Source organism: Hermetia illucens, chromosome 3 (assembly GCF_905115235.1).
Source record: "Hermetia illucens chromosome 3, iHerIll2.2.curated.20191125, whole genome shotgun sequence".
Taxonomy (NCBI): domain Eukaryota; kingdom Metazoa; phylum Arthropoda; class Insecta; order Diptera; family Stratiomyidae; genus Hermetia; species Hermetia illucens.
In genome coordinates this window covers 78,281,298-78,299,158 of record NC_051851.1, presented here as the reverse complement: position 1 = coordinate 78,299,158, position 17,861 = coordinate 78,281,298, and the positions used below count along the sequence as shown (strand labels likewise).

The 17,861-nt window shown below is 41.1% G+C and overlaps 1 protein-coding gene across 1 annotated transcript; it reads left to right on the top strand.

The window, feature by feature from the left end:
• The first annotated feature begins 3,788 nt into the window (after positions 1 to 3,788).
• LOC119653137 (probable multidrug resistance-associated protein lethal(2)03659) lies at positions 3,789 to 17,546 on the top strand. The gene is made up of 7 exons (XM_038057668.1): positions 3,789 to 4,140; positions 9,348 to 9,581; positions 13,567 to 15,456; positions 15,512 to 15,857; positions 15,941 to 16,091; positions 16,168 to 17,116; positions 17,180 to 17,546. Exons 1-7 carry the CDS (start codon positions 4,061 to 4,063, stop codon positions 17,442 to 17,444), a joined length of 3,915 nt encoding a protein of 1,304 aa, XP_037913596.1. The 5' UTR covers positions 3,789 to 4,060; the 3' UTR covers positions 17,445 to 17,546.
• The last annotated feature ends 315 nt before the right edge of the window (positions 17,547 to 17,861 follow it).

The following is a 17,861-nucleotide window of genomic DNA, read 5'->3' as shown; positions in this document are numbered from 1 at the left end:
GGATTGTGCATTAGAGCGTTAGTTATAATATAGGTGCCTAAGACCCTCTGCACCGTGGTGAGTAGATTTAGGGTGATTTATTCGTTTTTGGAACTAAGACCACTTTTGCCTATCTCTATGCCCTTGGTATAGTATATCCCAAGGCTATGAGGCCCCTTACCATCCATTGAAGAGACCCTTTGGAGTAGGGCTGGGAAGATTTCATCTACTCCGAGCGATTTCAGGGGTTTACCCTAGCTTCCGAGCATACCTCTTTTGCTAGTTTCCAGTTCTCCTTTCCTCGTTGTAGTGTTATCGGGCAGAAATGAATTTTGGGAAGCAGATATACTCTGTCCTCCCTATTCTCGATAAATGTTCCATCTTCCCTTTTCGGACAAACAGAAGATATTGTTTTGTCTTTGGCTGCAGATTTGTATAGCTTGGATGCTTCTATGGATTTTTCGATCCCTTCACAGAACTTCCTGAAGTTGTTTCGGTTTGCTTCCCTGGTCGCGTTACTATACGCCGTCGGTGCATTTTAGTACTTAGGCGAGAATCTGGTTTGTTTTGTCTGGTTGAATATTTTTCGGGCCTATATTTACATTTTGGCTAGGTTCTTATTCCACCAGAGTTCATTCCTTGATATCTCAATTATCTTAGCTAGACAGCTGGATTGATATGAGTCAATTTATAGCTTAGGTGATTTGCATAGTAGCGTCACCCTGATTTCTTGGGAATCTTTACTATTACCATTGCTCCATTGTTGGCCTCAATGTCGAATCTGATTATTCTGCGATTTGATATTCTTAGCTCTAAGAGTTACGGTTAGTATCTCCTGTCCAGTGCTGGTCACATATCGCTGTTTCCCAGATTTCGTGATCAGTGTTAGCATCGCAGTCGAGAAGAAGTGATATCGCCTTTTTCTAGCAGAATTTCATTAATTTAGCAACTAGTTTCGGTGTGATAGGAATGTCGTCTCCTGGGAAGTAGCCTGATGCCACGACTGTCTCTGGCTTCCAGTGAACTTATATAGCTACAAGACCTCCAGTCAAGAACTGTAAAAGACATATGTATTTTAAATTGCGTCTAAGAATGATGCAAGCTGAATGCGAATGAAGGATTCACTCATGGCCAGTTTCTTAAACACTTTAGCTTTTTTCTCCATTTGGATGAATTTTCGTGAGTCGTGATCTATTCCTCGAACAAGTGTAAGGCTTCTTTCATCGGTACGCTTAGGAGCAGAGCTTTTACGTCGAAGGATACTAGCATTTCATCAGTTTGTATCCCGCCGGCTTCGTTGAGTCTGGCAATGACCTCTCTGTCGTTTCCTACTGCTCGTTTTCTTATTTTTAGGCCTAACCTTTCGACTTCTTCCAAGAGCCACTTCGCAAATATTTTGGGTCGGTGTTTGACATCTACAGGAAGCCGACACCGACAACTGACACAATAACCCATCACATACACCTCAAACTACGATATCCACCATAAGATGGCGGCATACAACGTTGTGATTCACAGGATAGCCTCAACACCGCTCAATGAGGAGGGAAGAAACAAAGAAATGAACTAAATCCTGGAAACAGCCAAGAACAATGGATACAACAGGAACCTCATCGAAAATCGGATCAAAAAGAAACTGCGCCAGGACTCAAGACAGCAACTTTCAATACTCTTCCAGGACGTGAACACAGAACCTAAGCAATGGATAACATTAACCTACTAGGGTCAGACGCAGAACATAAAAAAAAAAACTACATAAACATGGATTCCGGGTCACCTCGACCAGCGGACGATACCTACTTAGGAACCGGTTACAATCAGTCAAGGGCAAAAAAGAGTGTGCGGAAGAAACGGCATTTATAAGATTTCCTGGCCAGACTGCGACTAGATTTACGTAGGGCAAACATAACGGCTAGTCCACACCACGGTGTTAGAACACTTAAAGGAGGCCCAATCCGCTAAAAACAAGAATAACCCACATATAAGGACCGCGGTTGCCAGACATATGATAGACCAGGGACACTATTTGTCGTTGGACAACGCTAATATTTTGAAAGAAGTGAATGACGTTAGGAGATTAGATTCCTACGAGAGTCTTCACATCTCGAAAAAAGGCTAAACACGGACATGGGCAACAATTTTTCCACCTTGGTGGAATTTTTAAGAAAAACTAGAAGAAGAATAGAAGCTTAATTAAGATATTATAATCACAGGAATAGCTAAAAAACCAAATTGTCAAGAGAAATTTTTTAGAAGATAAAACACTGAGGAAGGGGACAGTTGGTCCCCGAAATAGTATTCATATAGATTAGATACTTTTAGCCAATAAAAAGGAAAATATCTTCCAAGGCAATCTTTCTTTTTAAGACTTTTGAAAACAAACTACTTCCTAATTCAAACCATGTATGTATGTTGACAAATCTATCGTTGATTAGGCCATTTTGTGGTCTGATTGCCTCTAAACATTAGCCATCTACCCGGATCGTGAGGAGTCTACCTTTGCCCTCCTCCCTGCTTCTGACGACTCTCCATAATCGCGCATGGAGATTATTATTTTAAACAATTAACAATTAAATAAGGCCCATAAAAATTTTAGCGCTGTGGTTTTAAGAAGATACACTGTCATCATGTGTGCCCTTGGTGTATCAACCCCAGCATATGTTGCTCTTCCCGGTTGTAAATTTTGGGACTATTCTTCTAAGCCATTCGGCTGTGTCCTCCGTCGGGCAGGTCGCGAGTATATGACCTTGTCGAAAGCGTATGTAAGTGAACACGAGTTTTGCACTCCACGGGGTAAGAAGCACTCAGATAGCACGGTAAGGTTAAGCTTTCTCACTAAGTTGACCGGGTATCGGTGACGCATCGTTCGAATACAATCAGTTACCCCCAGCTGCAAACAATCTTTCGACTCCCCAGTATAGAACTCAAGCGTTTTGTCAATTGTAAGGTCACCTCGTGCAGTGTGTGGCTATTACTATCTGTTAATGGTCTCCGCAGATGAGAGAGTTAGCTCTTGGAGAGTCAGTATCAATCTCAAAGAGAGAAAGGTTGATTCGCAAAGAGCTATGTGTATTCCGCGTCAACCTAACCTGTAGCCTACTGCTCGACCCTGGCGATACTGCCATAGATTTTAAATTTGAGATCTTCGTGGACGAGATGATTGCTTTTTGAAATAATCTATACAATACACGTATGCATTTAAATGACTCAGCTCAGTGTAGGTTATTGTCACTCACAGTGAGGATTTCTGTCCATTCCCGAGAAGTTAACCAGAGGACACTAGTGCAGATACGCAGGAGAGAGGTAGTCCATATCATTATCTTCCCATCTTCCCTTGAGTGCACCCGGAGTGTCTAGATGGAATTAATGAAGCCTTTTTGAAAATCCCTCCCATATTTTAGAAATCAATTTCTGTTCTTGGCTTCATTAATATTAACCATTGTTTGTCGGGGTTTGTTTGGATTGGATTAAGTACTTTTAAAGTGTGGATGTTTAATCAGAAATGTAGATAAAGATTGAGGAAATAAACTAAATTGTTGGGTTTTTCACCAACTAAAATGCCGGCCAGACATGTTTGTGGGTTAGCATCATCTGATATACGAAACACTCGTTTGATGGTGATCACTTAACTATCACTGATCACCAACTTATTCGAACATGATACGAGTGCTAATATACGAATCACTTCTCAATTAATTTCAATTTACTTCAATTGTTAGCTACAAATTAATAATCTTGCGATGGACATGGTTTTATGTTCGTAGTAAGCATTTTTCGAATCCGAAGCAGCTCATCAGGTTATTCAAAATTACGATAAAATTGAGAAAATACGAGAAGCAGGAGATCCGCCTTAACGTGATATTTTTGATTGTGTAGTAAATAGATATAATCCGAAATCAACATTATCACTGTTTGCATAATGTAAACTTAATTCTGTATTTAAATCGTGCCCAATCTGAGTGCCAAATAGAAGATAAATGCGCTACGAAAACGATCATTTTCAGTGTAACTTGGTGTATCAGAAGAGTTGGATCTATGTTTTGAGCCTGGCTGACTTGGTGAACTAGTTGCGGACTGGACGATGAATCGTGGCGTGTGGAATTCTAAAGGAAATTCCAATCCTGTGGTCGGTGCAAATATCTTTTCTAAATGGACGTTTTGGTGAGTGAAAATACATGGAAATTGTATTGTTATGTTAACTCCGAAATTTGTGGGGAAAACAAAAAATTACTGAAATCGGTTTATGGTTTATTAATATGAAATTTGGTGGGCAGGTGGTAACTTTGCACGTACAGTCAACCAATTAGAAAGTTGGACAGTTAATATAATACACTTTGAAGTTGAATATCGCTTTTTATGGATGTTTTATACCGTTAAAAAACTTGGACACACACACACACTTCAAGTTATCATTTCATGTCCGAAAACATAAGCAGATTCTATTTTCCTTTTTGTCACTGATTTTCGTTTGTTCATTGGAAAAGAGCCTCAGGAGCGCCGGAAAATCTCCTGAGGCTCTTTTCCAATGAACAAACTCTTGTAAGGGTCCAATTTGTTGCGCTTGACCTCTTCCAGTACCGTTACCCTCTCCATTTTATGGCCATGTTCTACAATATGCCGTTCTACAATATGGCGACTGCAGAATTGATATGTGTTTTTCTGCCCCGTGTTTATAGATCAGCTTCTTTTAAATGTTCCTTGACTCGAGTGTTGACTAGTCGTTTGGTCTGCCCTACGTATGTACAAGGGCAATCTTCGCAAGACATCCTGTAGATGCCGTTTTTTTTCCTCTTCCTTCTTGGGGTCTTTTTCATGAATATGAATACTGCCACCACCAAGTTTAGGAGAAACAGTCCGTGCAATTCATCGACTAAAAAATCATAAGTCGCCAGGAGCCGATGGAATTACAACTGAATTGGTTAAATACGGAGGCGACCAGTTACACCAAGTGGTTCATCAACTTGTGCTCAAGGTATGGGACAGCGAATCAATGCCTGACGATTGGCAACGAGGCATTATCTGTCTCATACATAAAAAGGGAGATATCACACAGTGCAGCAATTATAGAGGTATCACGTTGCTGAGTACCATCTATAAGATATTCTCCGCTATCTTACTAGGCCGGATAGCCCCATATGCCGGGAACATCATCGGCCCATACCAAAGAGGCTTCATTCCAGGCAAATCAGCAACAGATCAGATTTTCTCTCTGCGGCAGGCGATGGAAAAACTGTTGGAATATGGACAACAGTTGCACCATCTATTCATCGACTTTAAAGCCGCCTATGATAGCATAGCCAGGGTAAAACTGTACACGGCCATGAGAGAATTCGGTATCCAGACGAAATTAATAAGACTGACTAGGCTGACACTGACCTATGTGCGAGGTCAGATAAAAGCAGCAGGATCACTCTCAAGACCATTCGACATCAACAACGGTCTACGAAAAGGGATGCCCTATCATGCGTCCTCTTTAACCTGGCCCTCGAGAAAGTGATCCGTGATGCTGAAGTAAATGCAAGAGGTACGATCCTCTTCAAGTCCACCCAACTACTGGCCTATGCTGACGATATCGACATCATGGGAAGAACCACTCGAGACGTACAAACTGCCTTCATCCAGATCGAGCAGGCGGTAATCGGCGCGAGAGCTTGGGCTTGGTGGCAACGTCAGCACCGAAGACGAATCAACCAACAACATCAAACCGCACTGGTCAAACACGAAGAAGAATAAGGATAGGAGAATACAACTTTGAGGCCAGACCGGATACCGGTTGTTGCGCCGTTGATGATGATGATGATGAATTCTGTCAATGCAAACATGCCGGGTGCAACACGTAATACCATTATCATTTCATCTTAGCAGCACATAATGCGATTGATGCCTAAAAGGAGTAAGTTATGGGTTTCCTGGTATATACGACAACATTAATGGTCGAAAATGGGCAGTGAGCAGTTGTCTTATGACTCGAATGATCTGATCATTAAATATTATAAAATAATAATAAAAGCATTCAGGAAACAGCTCAAATAGCAAAAAGACAGAAGTCCACTGTTTCTTACGAAATAAAAAACTTTAAAGAAAGTGGCTTCATTTCCCGCAAAACAGGTAATGGTCCACGTGAAAAAATCTAGTCGGAGCAAACAAAACCACAAGTTTTGCGGAGTATAGGGAGCAATTTCAAGACAATTGCGGTATCAATTGTAGAAAATTTTGAAACAAGGATACAGTAACAGCATCAAAACGTTAGAAGATTCCTTCACAGAGAATAAGAATTTCTACTACGATACGCAGACTAAAGAAGTACGGCCAAATATCCCCGCAAGCTGAAGAAAATTTATTTTTGACATGGTTCAAGTGGCCTTTCAAGGATCGTATATGGAAGCTTTGCCTTTTAAGGCTCGCACATGCTTTGCAGGTTGGTCTTTTTGCAATCCTGCATGTTTATTATCGCTTCCCCGCACCTGTTTTCTGAATTGGCAAATGACTCATCATATGTTTATATTGTCTTCCGTCAATAATTTGAGCGCTTTTTCGCCGGAGAACTGATGGTTGCAGTTTGCATGCTTCTGTAAAGCTTCCTATGCCCCTTAATTACCGACTTATGCAATTCTTTATGGTTCTCACTTCATTTGTATGACAATCCACCCTTCTTGTGCCCTTATTGGGTCGGATTTTCTAAGGATTTTTCCACCTTGGAGACAACATTTTTGGACGTCTCGCCGAGAGACTTACAGCTTTAGCATCAGATCTACCTTTAGGAATTACTGTTTTGACTGAAGTTTTCTTCAAAGTCCGACAGCGTTCGTTCGGATCCGACTTTTCGGAGAATATCGGCGTATGCCGTATCACCTTTTTAAGGTTTTGTGTAAATCAAAACTTTATTAAAATCGATTCAATGTCTCGAACTTTTCTCCAAAACGGCTAAACCGATCCGCACGAAATTTGGTGGACAGATGGGAATTATGAAATCCCCCGCCCCCCTCCCCAAATTTAGGTGGAGTTTAAAGGGGGCTCCCCATACATGCAAAGGGGCGATTTAAAAAAAATGTTCACCGGATATAGTCGTATGGGATATCAAATGAAAGATCTCGATTAGTACTTTCCGAAACTGACATTAGTTTTGGCGTGAATTACAAAGTGCGTGAGTAAGGGGTCAAAATGTCTGCACTTAAAGTGAAACAGGACCCATTTTCGGAATCTACCTAAGGTAAAAATCCGAAAAAAATCAGGGTAGTGCAACTAGATGAAATCTAGGCCTCAAAATATGTCCGATTCCGCTATCTGCTCAAATAAACTTACTAATAGTATATTAATAACTTTTAGAAATTTACTGAAAAACCCCCTTAGACTCATCCTAGGACTTCCGAATGCACCAGCAGAGAGGACAATATTTCATATATACTTGCTAAATTTCATGGAAATCTGGTAATTAACGCCAAAGTTATAGCAGTACAAACTTAGCAATTTCGCCCGAATTAACTGCTTCCAAAGCCATGCAAATAAGATGCTGACGTCATAATTAACGGGAATAATTGACATTCGAGTGAAATATTAAAATTCCATTCAAGAAGAATCTAATTCTTCCTGCCCTTGTTTATATCTGATGTAGGTTACATTCTTGTCATTTATTAATAACATCAAACTCAAAGTGTGAAACGTAGGAGGTTGACTATTATCAATACAGGGCTTTTTATCAAATGATTTATTTAAATCGCTTTCTAAAAAGTAGAGGGCAATGGAATTTTTGGTTATGTGACACGGAGCTGTCGTGCACTCGTCGCTCCTCACATCTTTTTCTTTTTCTTCAGCTTTTGTCCGTTCACAAGCGGGGTCGGCTCGTCCTGATCGGTTCCGACATTTTATTTTATTAAGTGGTTGATCAGGATGTAATCGAAAGGTTTTTAAATCCCCATCCAGCGTATAAAGCCCCTGTTGTTCCAGCCGACCTTTTGGTTGCTTACTATCGACTTCGATGTTCAGACCAATCTTGGTAAGTGAATTCTCGTTAGTGTAAATTACGTGAACTATCGAAGACGTCTCTCATGCAGTTTTTCCGTGATCGGTGCAATCCCATATCGATCGCGGATACGCTCATTTCAGACGTGATCAAAACTTGTCGCACCACCAGTGCAATGCAACATCTTCGTCCCCATTGCCGCAAGACGCCGTTCATTGCCTTTTATAGTCGGCCAACACCCAGAACTATAGAGTTGTGGAATGTCTCTTCATTCAGGGTGCGTTAATGCGTGAAGCAATTTCATTACGCAGTTCTCCATTGGCTCGAGATATTTAAATCGCTGAGTTCTGGCAATGGAAGTAACCTCCCCAGAACTGAGCGATTTAAATATCTTGGGTCAATGTTATCAACCAATGGAGAACTACGTTATCCGGTTTCCCGACTTGTTTGCTGATACATATCAATTGAAAATGTATTGTTGTTTGTGTGTAACTTTTCCCATGGGTCATCCTTAGTCTTCGCATTACTGGAACACTTCCCGGATCAAAGTTGTTTTGTAAATGGGTCTTGAAAACCAGTGCACAATTGAATTTTTGCTTATATCGCCTACCTTATCCTTAAAATATTTTGCAGTTTTCCAAAAGCTCGGCTATTCAAGTATGAAAGGTTTTTTTGATTTTTTTATATAACATTATTTGAGTATACGATGGTCCCGTTTATATATAGCTCGTAATGTATGTACGTCAAAAATACTCGATATTGAATTTGATTTGATACTAACATTTAATTTCTTAGGGAGTAGTGATTTGCTGATGCAACTGTGGCCTATTATAACTTTGTTAATAATAGTAGGATGTCTATCAAACTTTCCAATATGAAGCCTCACTAGAAGCTATATTTCTGTAAAATTATACGGACCTTAGATTAAGTTAAGGGGGGTCCGCAGTAAATTTTCAAAATATAATAATCTACTAACGAGGAGTACTTTTATGCCTAGATACCAAATGCCGTGATTTTTTCCAAATTTTTGGGTAAGGTAGTTTCTGAGAATGGGTAATTCCTTCTCCTCTCTGCAATCAATCTCAAAACCGATATCTGTTTCGAAAAGTGCTAATTGAGACCTTTCATTTGATACCTTCCATGCCTACAATCGGTGAAAAAATTTAGCAATCCTTTTTTAGGTGTATGAGGACCCTACCACCCATAAGTTCAGCGTTTATCAATGTAATTCATCGCATATGTGGGGGTTCACAATTCCAGTCTTTCTACCAAATTTTACACCAAATATTGAAATATTTTATTTTAGGTTTATTATTGCAATTTTATATTACCTAATTTGTTTCAATAATTTTATTTCATTAAGTGCTTTAATTTTTCAAATTTCCTTTACATTGAAAATTTCTTCCAGGTGGATGAGAGATCTTTTTAAAACAGGATACCGGCGACCATTGAAACAGGAGGATATGTATGAAAATCAACCCGCTCTTAGTAGCGAAGATCTGACTGAAAAGTTTGCTGGATTATGGAGGGACGATCTACAAAACAATAAGGATCCCAGCATCTTACGAATCCTTTTTCGTGCATATGGAGTAAAGCTTTTTGTTATGGCATTTCTATATTGTGTTATCGACACGGGATCTAAGTAAGTGCATTTCATGTTCTTCATTAATACTTCCGCCAAGCCTCCCGTTCCTGACTTGTTGTTTAATGGTGGACACGTATCATTCATCAAGGGTGACAGCGCAAATGATGCTGCTGTAGATTTTTGATTTAAGGTAAGTGGATCGGAAAGGACACTAGTTGTGAAATCCATCTTTAGCCATGTTCGTTGTGGAAAGCTGGGTCTAAACGAGGCGGTCTTCACCCTCCATTAATACTCATGTTGTATTTGTGTATATATACATAATACAAGGGAGTAAACATTGTCTGTTAACCATTTATGGTTACACTGCTGCTTAAAGCTGACATTGTGATCGAAATGGACGATCTGAATGCCAAAGTGGGCTCTGAAAACACCTTGCTCAGACATGTGATGGGGAAACACGGTGTTGGCGATCGTAGCAATAATGGTGGGAGGTGAGTGGATTTCTGCACTTTCTACTGCCTTGTCGTTGATGGCACATTATTCGAGCACACAGCCTGCTATAATGTCAGTTGGGTTTCAATTAACCGACACCGCACGAGCAATCAGATCGATCACTATGCGGTCAGCAGTAGATTCAGGAGTTGTGTCCTGGATGTGCATAACAAGGGAGGCACTGAAATTATCCTCGAAAGGAATCACCATCAGAGGTTCTCGCAGGGTTGGGGAGTTGCGACCTCAAATTAGGAGTAGGATAGCTATCTTGCTGATCGGACCCCAGATACCTTGAGTAACCCGCCTGAGAATATAGATTATCGTTGGGCCGCCATCAACATGTTCTTTCTCGGGTGCTATACAGGTCGTTGGCCACATCCGGAGGGACGTGATAAAAGCTGGCTGACTACAAAATTATGAAAGTGAATCGATGAACGGAAAATGTTGAAGGCTCTATTGGCCGCTGCGACTGATGGTGGGTGTATCGCGCTCGAACTCCGATACCCAGCGAAATTTCGAGCAGTTTAACGCAATATGCGCCGTGACAAGAGAGAATTTGCTATTGCGTTGATTAGGAAGCGGAAGACGCCGCAGAATGCAATGATTTCAGAACTGTATACGGTATCACGAAAGTGCTTCCATGTGGTCGAATATGATGGTGATGGTACTGTGAAGGACGTCAACGATGGACTTCTCGTTCACGATGACAAGCAACTAAACAGGAGGGAAAAAGCCTTTCATCACGATTAGCCGTATCACATTCGGTGAGATTTCTCCTCTTCTGGATGAGGTAGCTAGTCACCAAAGTATGAGGATACACATTGTTCCTTCAAGCAAAAGAGAAATCATTTCGGCCATTAATGCACTGAATCGAAATAAAGCAGCTGTGCTTGGCGGTTTCCCCGCAGAGTTAGTTATCTTTGCACCTGCAGTTACTGCGGATCTGCTATTTACACTAGTACGAAAATCCTGGGAATCCAAGACCTTTCCCAGAAAATGGCAAAAGCGGATGATCTTTAAGATTCCAAAGAGGGTAACCTTTTTTCGCTGCGCCTGCTGTTCATCGATTTCGAGAAAGCTTTCGATAGCGTGAAATGTATCTGGAGCGCTCTACAGGGGAAGAGTATTCCTGGGAAACTAATAGCTATTATTAGAGCAACATATGTCACGTGCTGAACCGAGGTAAAATTTTGGATGATTTTGAGATCCAAAGCGGAATCTGCCAGGGTTTTATTCTCTTACCGATATTATTTCTTCTTGCTACCGGTGAAGTTTTTCATGCTGCCTTGTGCGGAGGAGGTGGAGGAATTCTGCGTCGCGTCATTGGAGAACGCTGGCCTGACAATCTCTTAAACGAAGAACTGGGTCGACACACAGGCTTGGTACCCACTGTGATCTGATGACGGAAGTGGCTATGGATAGGTCATACATTAAGAAGTGGCGACAATTGTATTGCGGGCTACGCCATGCAGTGGAATCCACTCTCCCAAGACGGCCAATGAAAGGGTCGACCCAAGGGCACTTGGTGGTTGACGCACGGGGAGAAGAGCAACCATATTATATATATATGTTTGACCAAAGAATTTATCTTACGCCTTTCCCTGTAGAAATTGATGAGATCACGGTCAAGTCTGAATCAGCTGTAAAATATCTTGGCATAATGATGGGCTCCAAGGTGAGCTTCTTCGAGCAGATGCGGAGCACCGAGGGCAAGGTTATACTCGCGATTAGCCAACTGATGGTAGGTAGGCGTCCTTTTGTAATAAACTCGGTGTCGCCGGTCCTGCTGATGTCCCTAATAAGGAAGCGACGGGCTTTGGGAACAGCATTTGCATATCACAAAGTCAGCGGAGTCAGTGGTTTTAGTAATAGAACGAGTTCTTGCTATGATTCTGTACGCTGCAGAGCGGAGATCTAAGTAGCGTGATGCGTGATCTATTCTTTCAAACATGCTATATTAGAGGTTATATCAACCAATTAAGTTCAGTTAATTAGGAGTCGAAACTAGATGCTTATTGAGCTACGCAGATTTATCATGTTTTAGAAATTCATTTCTCAGAAGCAAATAATTTTTACCTTCCACTTAGCAATTTAAATACGACCATTTATGAGAACATTTTATGCAGTCAACTCGCCATCCTGCGGAAAGACGTACCGCTGGCTATAAGAAAACTATTATGTCACCAACACTGTGAGTGTCCTACCCCAAATTTCAGAGCTATGCGACAGTGTCTGGGTATAACACTGGGATGGATAGAGTGCTGTGGGTTCATTCCTGGTCAACGAGATGTGTAGATTTGATCCCATGTGGTTTTTACCTTTGAGGTACATGGAAGAATAGGTGTATAGGACTCCAGGGGTATTCTCTGAGGAACTAATGCAGAAGAAGAAGGGTGAATCTCGGGTCGGATTAATGGTTAAAGCAATTGGGACTCGCGTCTTAATTACTTGGGAGCCGCTTTCGGACAGGATCTTAACTACGAGATTTCGGTTCACAATGAATAACATTTCAATAGTACAATTTTACGCACCAACGATGAGGTCCAATCCAGAGGAGAAGGTGGTTTTCTCTAAACAAATAATTGGAGTTCAGCAGATGCTTCCTAGAAATGACATTGTGATTGTGATGAGTGAGCTGAATACCTAGGTGACAATACCTCTCTCGGAAATGTGATAGGGAAACACGATCTGTTATCAGTGGCACAGTGTTCGAGTACAGAGGCCGTTAGCTGGCTTTCTGACAACGTACGAGCAATCAGATTGACCACTTTGCGGAAGGCAGTAGATCGTTGACATCGATCTCGAAAGGTGTCACCATCTAAAGACCGCTTACCTTCGCTTGCGTGTTGCCTTCCTCGCTTCTTACAGGTTTGAAGACCTGCGAACCCCCAAATTCAATATCGACCGCTTATATGATCCAATTGTTGTTCGACAGTCAAAGTGTTATCTCGCTGATTGGATAGCAGACACCTTGAATAGTTCCCTTGAGAATACTAATGAACATTGTGCATACCATCTTTTCTCGAGTGCTTCTCGAGTTGTCGACCACCAATATCGGAAGTGGATCGATGGACGTAAGGAAGGAGATTCTATTGATCGCTGCGAGTGTTTACGAGTGTGACGTCTTCGAGCTCCAATACCGGGGGAGGGGAGGAATATTCTGGCTTTTAAGGTCTACTCTTCATTCAGGATGATGAGCAACTGAAGAGGTGAAAGGAGTACTTCACCATGTTTCTCAATAGTATCAGGTCAGCGGAAGTTCCGCTTCTCCTGAAAAGAATGGCTGGTTAACGTAGTATTGGAATACGGACTGCTGCTGTACAGAAATAGGAAATTATTTTGGCTACCAATGTATAGTCCCTGAACATGACGATCTCTCCGCAGAGCCATTTATCGCTGTACATGCAATTTCTGTAGGTTTTTGGCCCTATAGCTTCAGTGTATACGTGATTGGGACCGGATTTGGCAGAATGTCCCTTTGTTTTTTGAATTTCAAATCAATCTTTCGACTGTCTATTGCTTATTTTTTTTATATTTTTATACTTTGCAGAGTTATACAAATTTTATGTTTCGGGCAACTCCTATCTTATTTCACGCCAGGGCAAAAGGAAATAAGCAAGGACGGGGCTTGGCTATATGCGGCTGGAATTGTGGCTCCAACATTATTGAAAGTGATTACATTTCATCCATTTATGCTGTATTCGTGCTCCATTGGTATTAAGATGCGGCTAGGCTGCGCTGGGCTGGTGTACAGAAAAATTCTGAAACTCTCAAAAGCAACAACGGATACCGGATTAAGTGGAAGAGCGATCAACATCCTTTCTAATGATTTAGGAGTACTTGATTCCACTATGACCTACGTTCATGATGCATATAGAGGACCTGTTGAAATTTTCTTCTTTGGCTATCTGATGTACCAAGAGATAGGGATATCTGCAGTCATTGGAGTTGGATTTATGTTGCTGTTCCTCCCAGTTCAAGCATTGGCTGCCAAAAAGACAGCAAGCTTCAGACGAAGAGCTGCTGCTCGGACTGATATCCGAGTAAAGCTTATGAATGAGATCATTCAGGGAATCCAGGTCATCAAAATGTACGCCTGGGAGAAACCGTTTGCTGCTGTTATTGCCAAAATAAGAAAGTCTGAATTGTCCGCTATCAGAGGTGGGACGTATATCCAAGCAGCGTTGTACTCAATTTACATGATCTCGGGGATTTCAGTGTTTTTGAGTTTAGTCTCGTATGTACTTTCTGGACATCGCTTGACGGCAAAAAATGTTTTCACAGTTTCCAGTTATTTCAATGCTTTGATTGATTCATTTGTTCAGTGTTGGCCAATGGCTTTAACATGCTGGGCTCAAACTTATGTCTCCGCGAGAAGAGTGAAGGAATTTCTTCTTCAAGAAGGAAGTATTGATTATAAAATCGGAGAGGAGAGAGGGGACGGATTCGGTAGGATTGGAACGTCCAAAAGGATATTGGATGAAAATTCTGCTGAAAACGCCATCATATTTCAAAACGTCTCAGCCGATTGGGACAACAGAGACTCTGAAGATAAATTTATATTAAAAGGTGTCAACTTCGAAGTAAAAACAGGAGAGTTGATGGCAGTGATCGGACCAGTAGGGGCAGGCAAAACATCTCTTTTGAATGTGATTATAGGAGAGTTAAATCTTCAAGATGGAGAAGCTACTATCAACGGGACCGTGAGTTATGCATCACAAGAAAATTGGGTTTTCGAAGGCACCATCCAGGACAATATCGTTTTCACGGAGAATTTCGATCAATCCCGCTATGACAAAGTCGTTGAAGCTTGCGCATTAAGACCGGATTTCAGTGTACTTCCCTACGGTGATCAGACAATTGTGGGTGAGCGAGGCATAAGTTTAAGCGGTGGGCAGAAAGCGCGAGTCAATCTTGCAAGAGCGGTGTACAAAAAGGCTGATATTTACCTTCTCGATGATCCTCTTTCCGCGGTTGATACTCACGTCGGTCATCATATTTTTCAACAATGTATCAAGCGATTCTTGAAGGATAAAACTTGCATTCTTGTCACACATCAGCTTCAATTTTTAAAGGATATTGAACATATATTATTGATAAATGTTGGAAGAATCCAAGCACAAGGCAGTTTCCAGGATCTGCTGGATAGGGAAAGTAGTAAATTCCTAAATGGGATACAAAGCAGTGGCAGTGGGGAGCAGAAGAAGAATCTAGAAGGCAAAGCAGATGAACACGATGAGAAAGGATTCTCGAACAGAACAGCCCCTGTAAGCAATGCAGCAGATAGGGTTGAACAACAAGCTGAAGGATCTGTTGGAGTTGAAGTCTACAAATCATATTTTCGAACAATGGACAACTGGTTCCTATTTCTTGTAATCAGTGCTCTATTCTTCATCACCAGAGCTTTGTTATCTGGTGTGGATTACTTTTTATCAAGATGGTTAGCACTAGAATGGGCGGCTGATGCAGGTTGACTTTTACATGCTTATTTCCAGGGTGAATTGGGAACAAAGGGCTGCCTTTGAAAATATGAGCATGGTAAAAAGTGTATCCATAATTGAGGTGGATACTGAATTCCAGAAACAACGTAGCTCATTCGTGTTGACCTATTCAATATTGTTGGGACTTGCATTCATTCTGTTCCTGTCAAGAACCTATGGGTTTTTCATAATGTGCTTACGCGTCTCTTTGAAACTGCATGAGAAGCTATTCCGAAGTATCAGTGAAGCTACAATGGAGTTTTTTAGCAGCAATTCATCAGGAAGAATTCTGAATCGGTTTTCAAGGGATATTTTCGCCATTGACAGTGCGCTTCCGAGTTCGATGCTCAGGTGTTTTGCGGTAAGAATAGTTCCAACCTCATCATAAATCTTTCAAATTAATTTCCAGATTTTCCCGTGGCTATCATAATTTCTCATTTATAGTTTTTCATGGACATAGCAGCTATAATTATCATTATAGCCATCGCGAACGTCTGGCTTCTAATTCCTGCCGTTGTGATTCTAGTAATTTTCTATATTTTACGTGCCATTTATGTCTCTACATGTCGTAGCCTAAAACGAGTGGAATCCTTAGGTGAGTTATTTTATTGTATTTTCTCTAGAAGTAATATTTGGGATCTTTTGTGTTAATTTTGACTCTCTTCTTCTAGCTCGAAGTCCGCTTTATTCGCACATAAACCAAACATTTCAAGGACTAACAACTATTCGGGCCCTTTCTGCTGGAGACGTCCTAGAAAAGGAATTCCATGCCCTTGAGGATAGGCATACTTCAGCCTGGTACGTTTTCTTGGCGTCCACGAGAGCGTTTGCTCTTTGGCTTGATATGGTTTGTGTTTTGTACGTTGCTGCTGTGACATTCAGCTTCCTTTCAATTGAAGATCAGTTTGAAAGTGGTGATGTAGGGTTAGCTATCATGAACTCAATTAACTTGATTGAACTATGTCAGCAAGGTTTACGGCGAACTGTTGAAGTAGAAAATGAAATGACTTCAGTTGAGCGAGTTGTGGAATATACTCAGATTCCGCCGGAACCTAATATAGTTTCGTCTGACTTGTATAAACGAATGAAAACCTGGCCTCAGAGCGGTTCTATTAAATTTATCAGCCTAAGCATGAAATATGCTGAGAACAAGGAGTTTGTCTTAAGAGGTCTTAACTTTTCTATCGACGACGGTGAAAAAGTTGGAATAGTTGGAAGAACAGGAGCTGGCAAGTCATCTATTATCCAAGCAATATTCCGGTTAGCAAAAAATGAGGGAGTTATTGAAATTGATGGTGTCGATACCAACCTTTTGAGTTTGCATGAACTACGAAGCAAGATATCAATAATTCCTCAGGATCCAGTTTTGTTTTCGGGAACAGTTCGCTACAATTTAGATCCGTTTGGATCCGTTGATGATCGGACAATTTGGAAGGCATTGAAAGAAGTCAGGCTCGAAGGATATGTTTCAAGCTTGCCAGGAGGGTTGGAATCGAATCTCTCCGATGGAGGTTCGAACTTTAGTATGGGACAAAGACAGCTGGTTTGCCTAGCACGGGCGATACTCAAGAACAACAAGATTCTTATATTAGACGAAGCTACAGCCAATGTTGACCCGGAGTAAGTAGCTTATATACTTTCAATTAACTGCTATTGAAATTTATTGATTCTTTTACTTCTTAGGACTGACCGACTTATTCAGAAAACAATTCGTAGCAAATTTGTTGACTGCACAGTGTTAACTATTGCTCATCGGCTAAATACTGTGATGGACGTTGACAGGATTATTGTGATGGATAATGGTCACATTGCAGAAATAGGGCAACCATTTATATTGCTCAGCCAACGTGAAGGGTACTTATCATCTTTAGTTGAACGAACCGGTTTTACAACGGCAACTGTTTTAAGAAATATGGCAGAGGAAAGCTATAGAAACAAATTTAGATGATATTTGACTTAAAACCATGAAGTTTACATCCATTTGTGACTTTTCAGTAGTCTTCGTGTATCTTAAAATTGATTGGAGCTTTTCTTCAATTCACAAAGTACAAAATAAATAATGGTTGAAGGCTCTGCATCGTTATTTGTCTCCTTAAGCATTTCTTTCGTTCGGTAGAGAGGTGGGTTCGTTTGACTTGGGTTTGGTACTTTTTGGGATGGGTGGGAGAGGTTCTTAAACAATCATCTAGCGGATCAGGCCATCGCGGTTTTGGTCTGATTTAAGTTGTTTTGCATCGAATTAGATATTCAGGCTAATCTGAGCTAGCAGGTTATTTTCAGCGGAAATTACATGACCCAACATGACGTGACATGATCTCAGCCAGCTATGATACTGATCCAAGCTAATGTCTCCTTTCTAAGGTTT

What these genes read in the sequence shown, in the direction of transcription:
- LOC119653137 (XM_038057668.1), top strand. Translation starts at nt 4,061, where the DNA reads ATGAATCGTGGCGTGTGGAATTCTAAAGGAAATTCCAATCCTGTGGTC. An exon ending in GATTACTTTTTATCAAGATG is followed by an intron (nt 15,457 to 15,511) that starts GTTAGCACTAGA and finishes GCTTATTTCCAG; the next exon opens with GGTGAATTGGGAACAAAGGG. An exon ending in AAAACGAGTGGAATCCTTAG is followed by an intron (nt 16,092 to 16,167) that starts GTGAGTTATTTT and finishes CTCTTCTTCTAG; the next exon opens with CTCGAAGTCCGCTTTATTCG.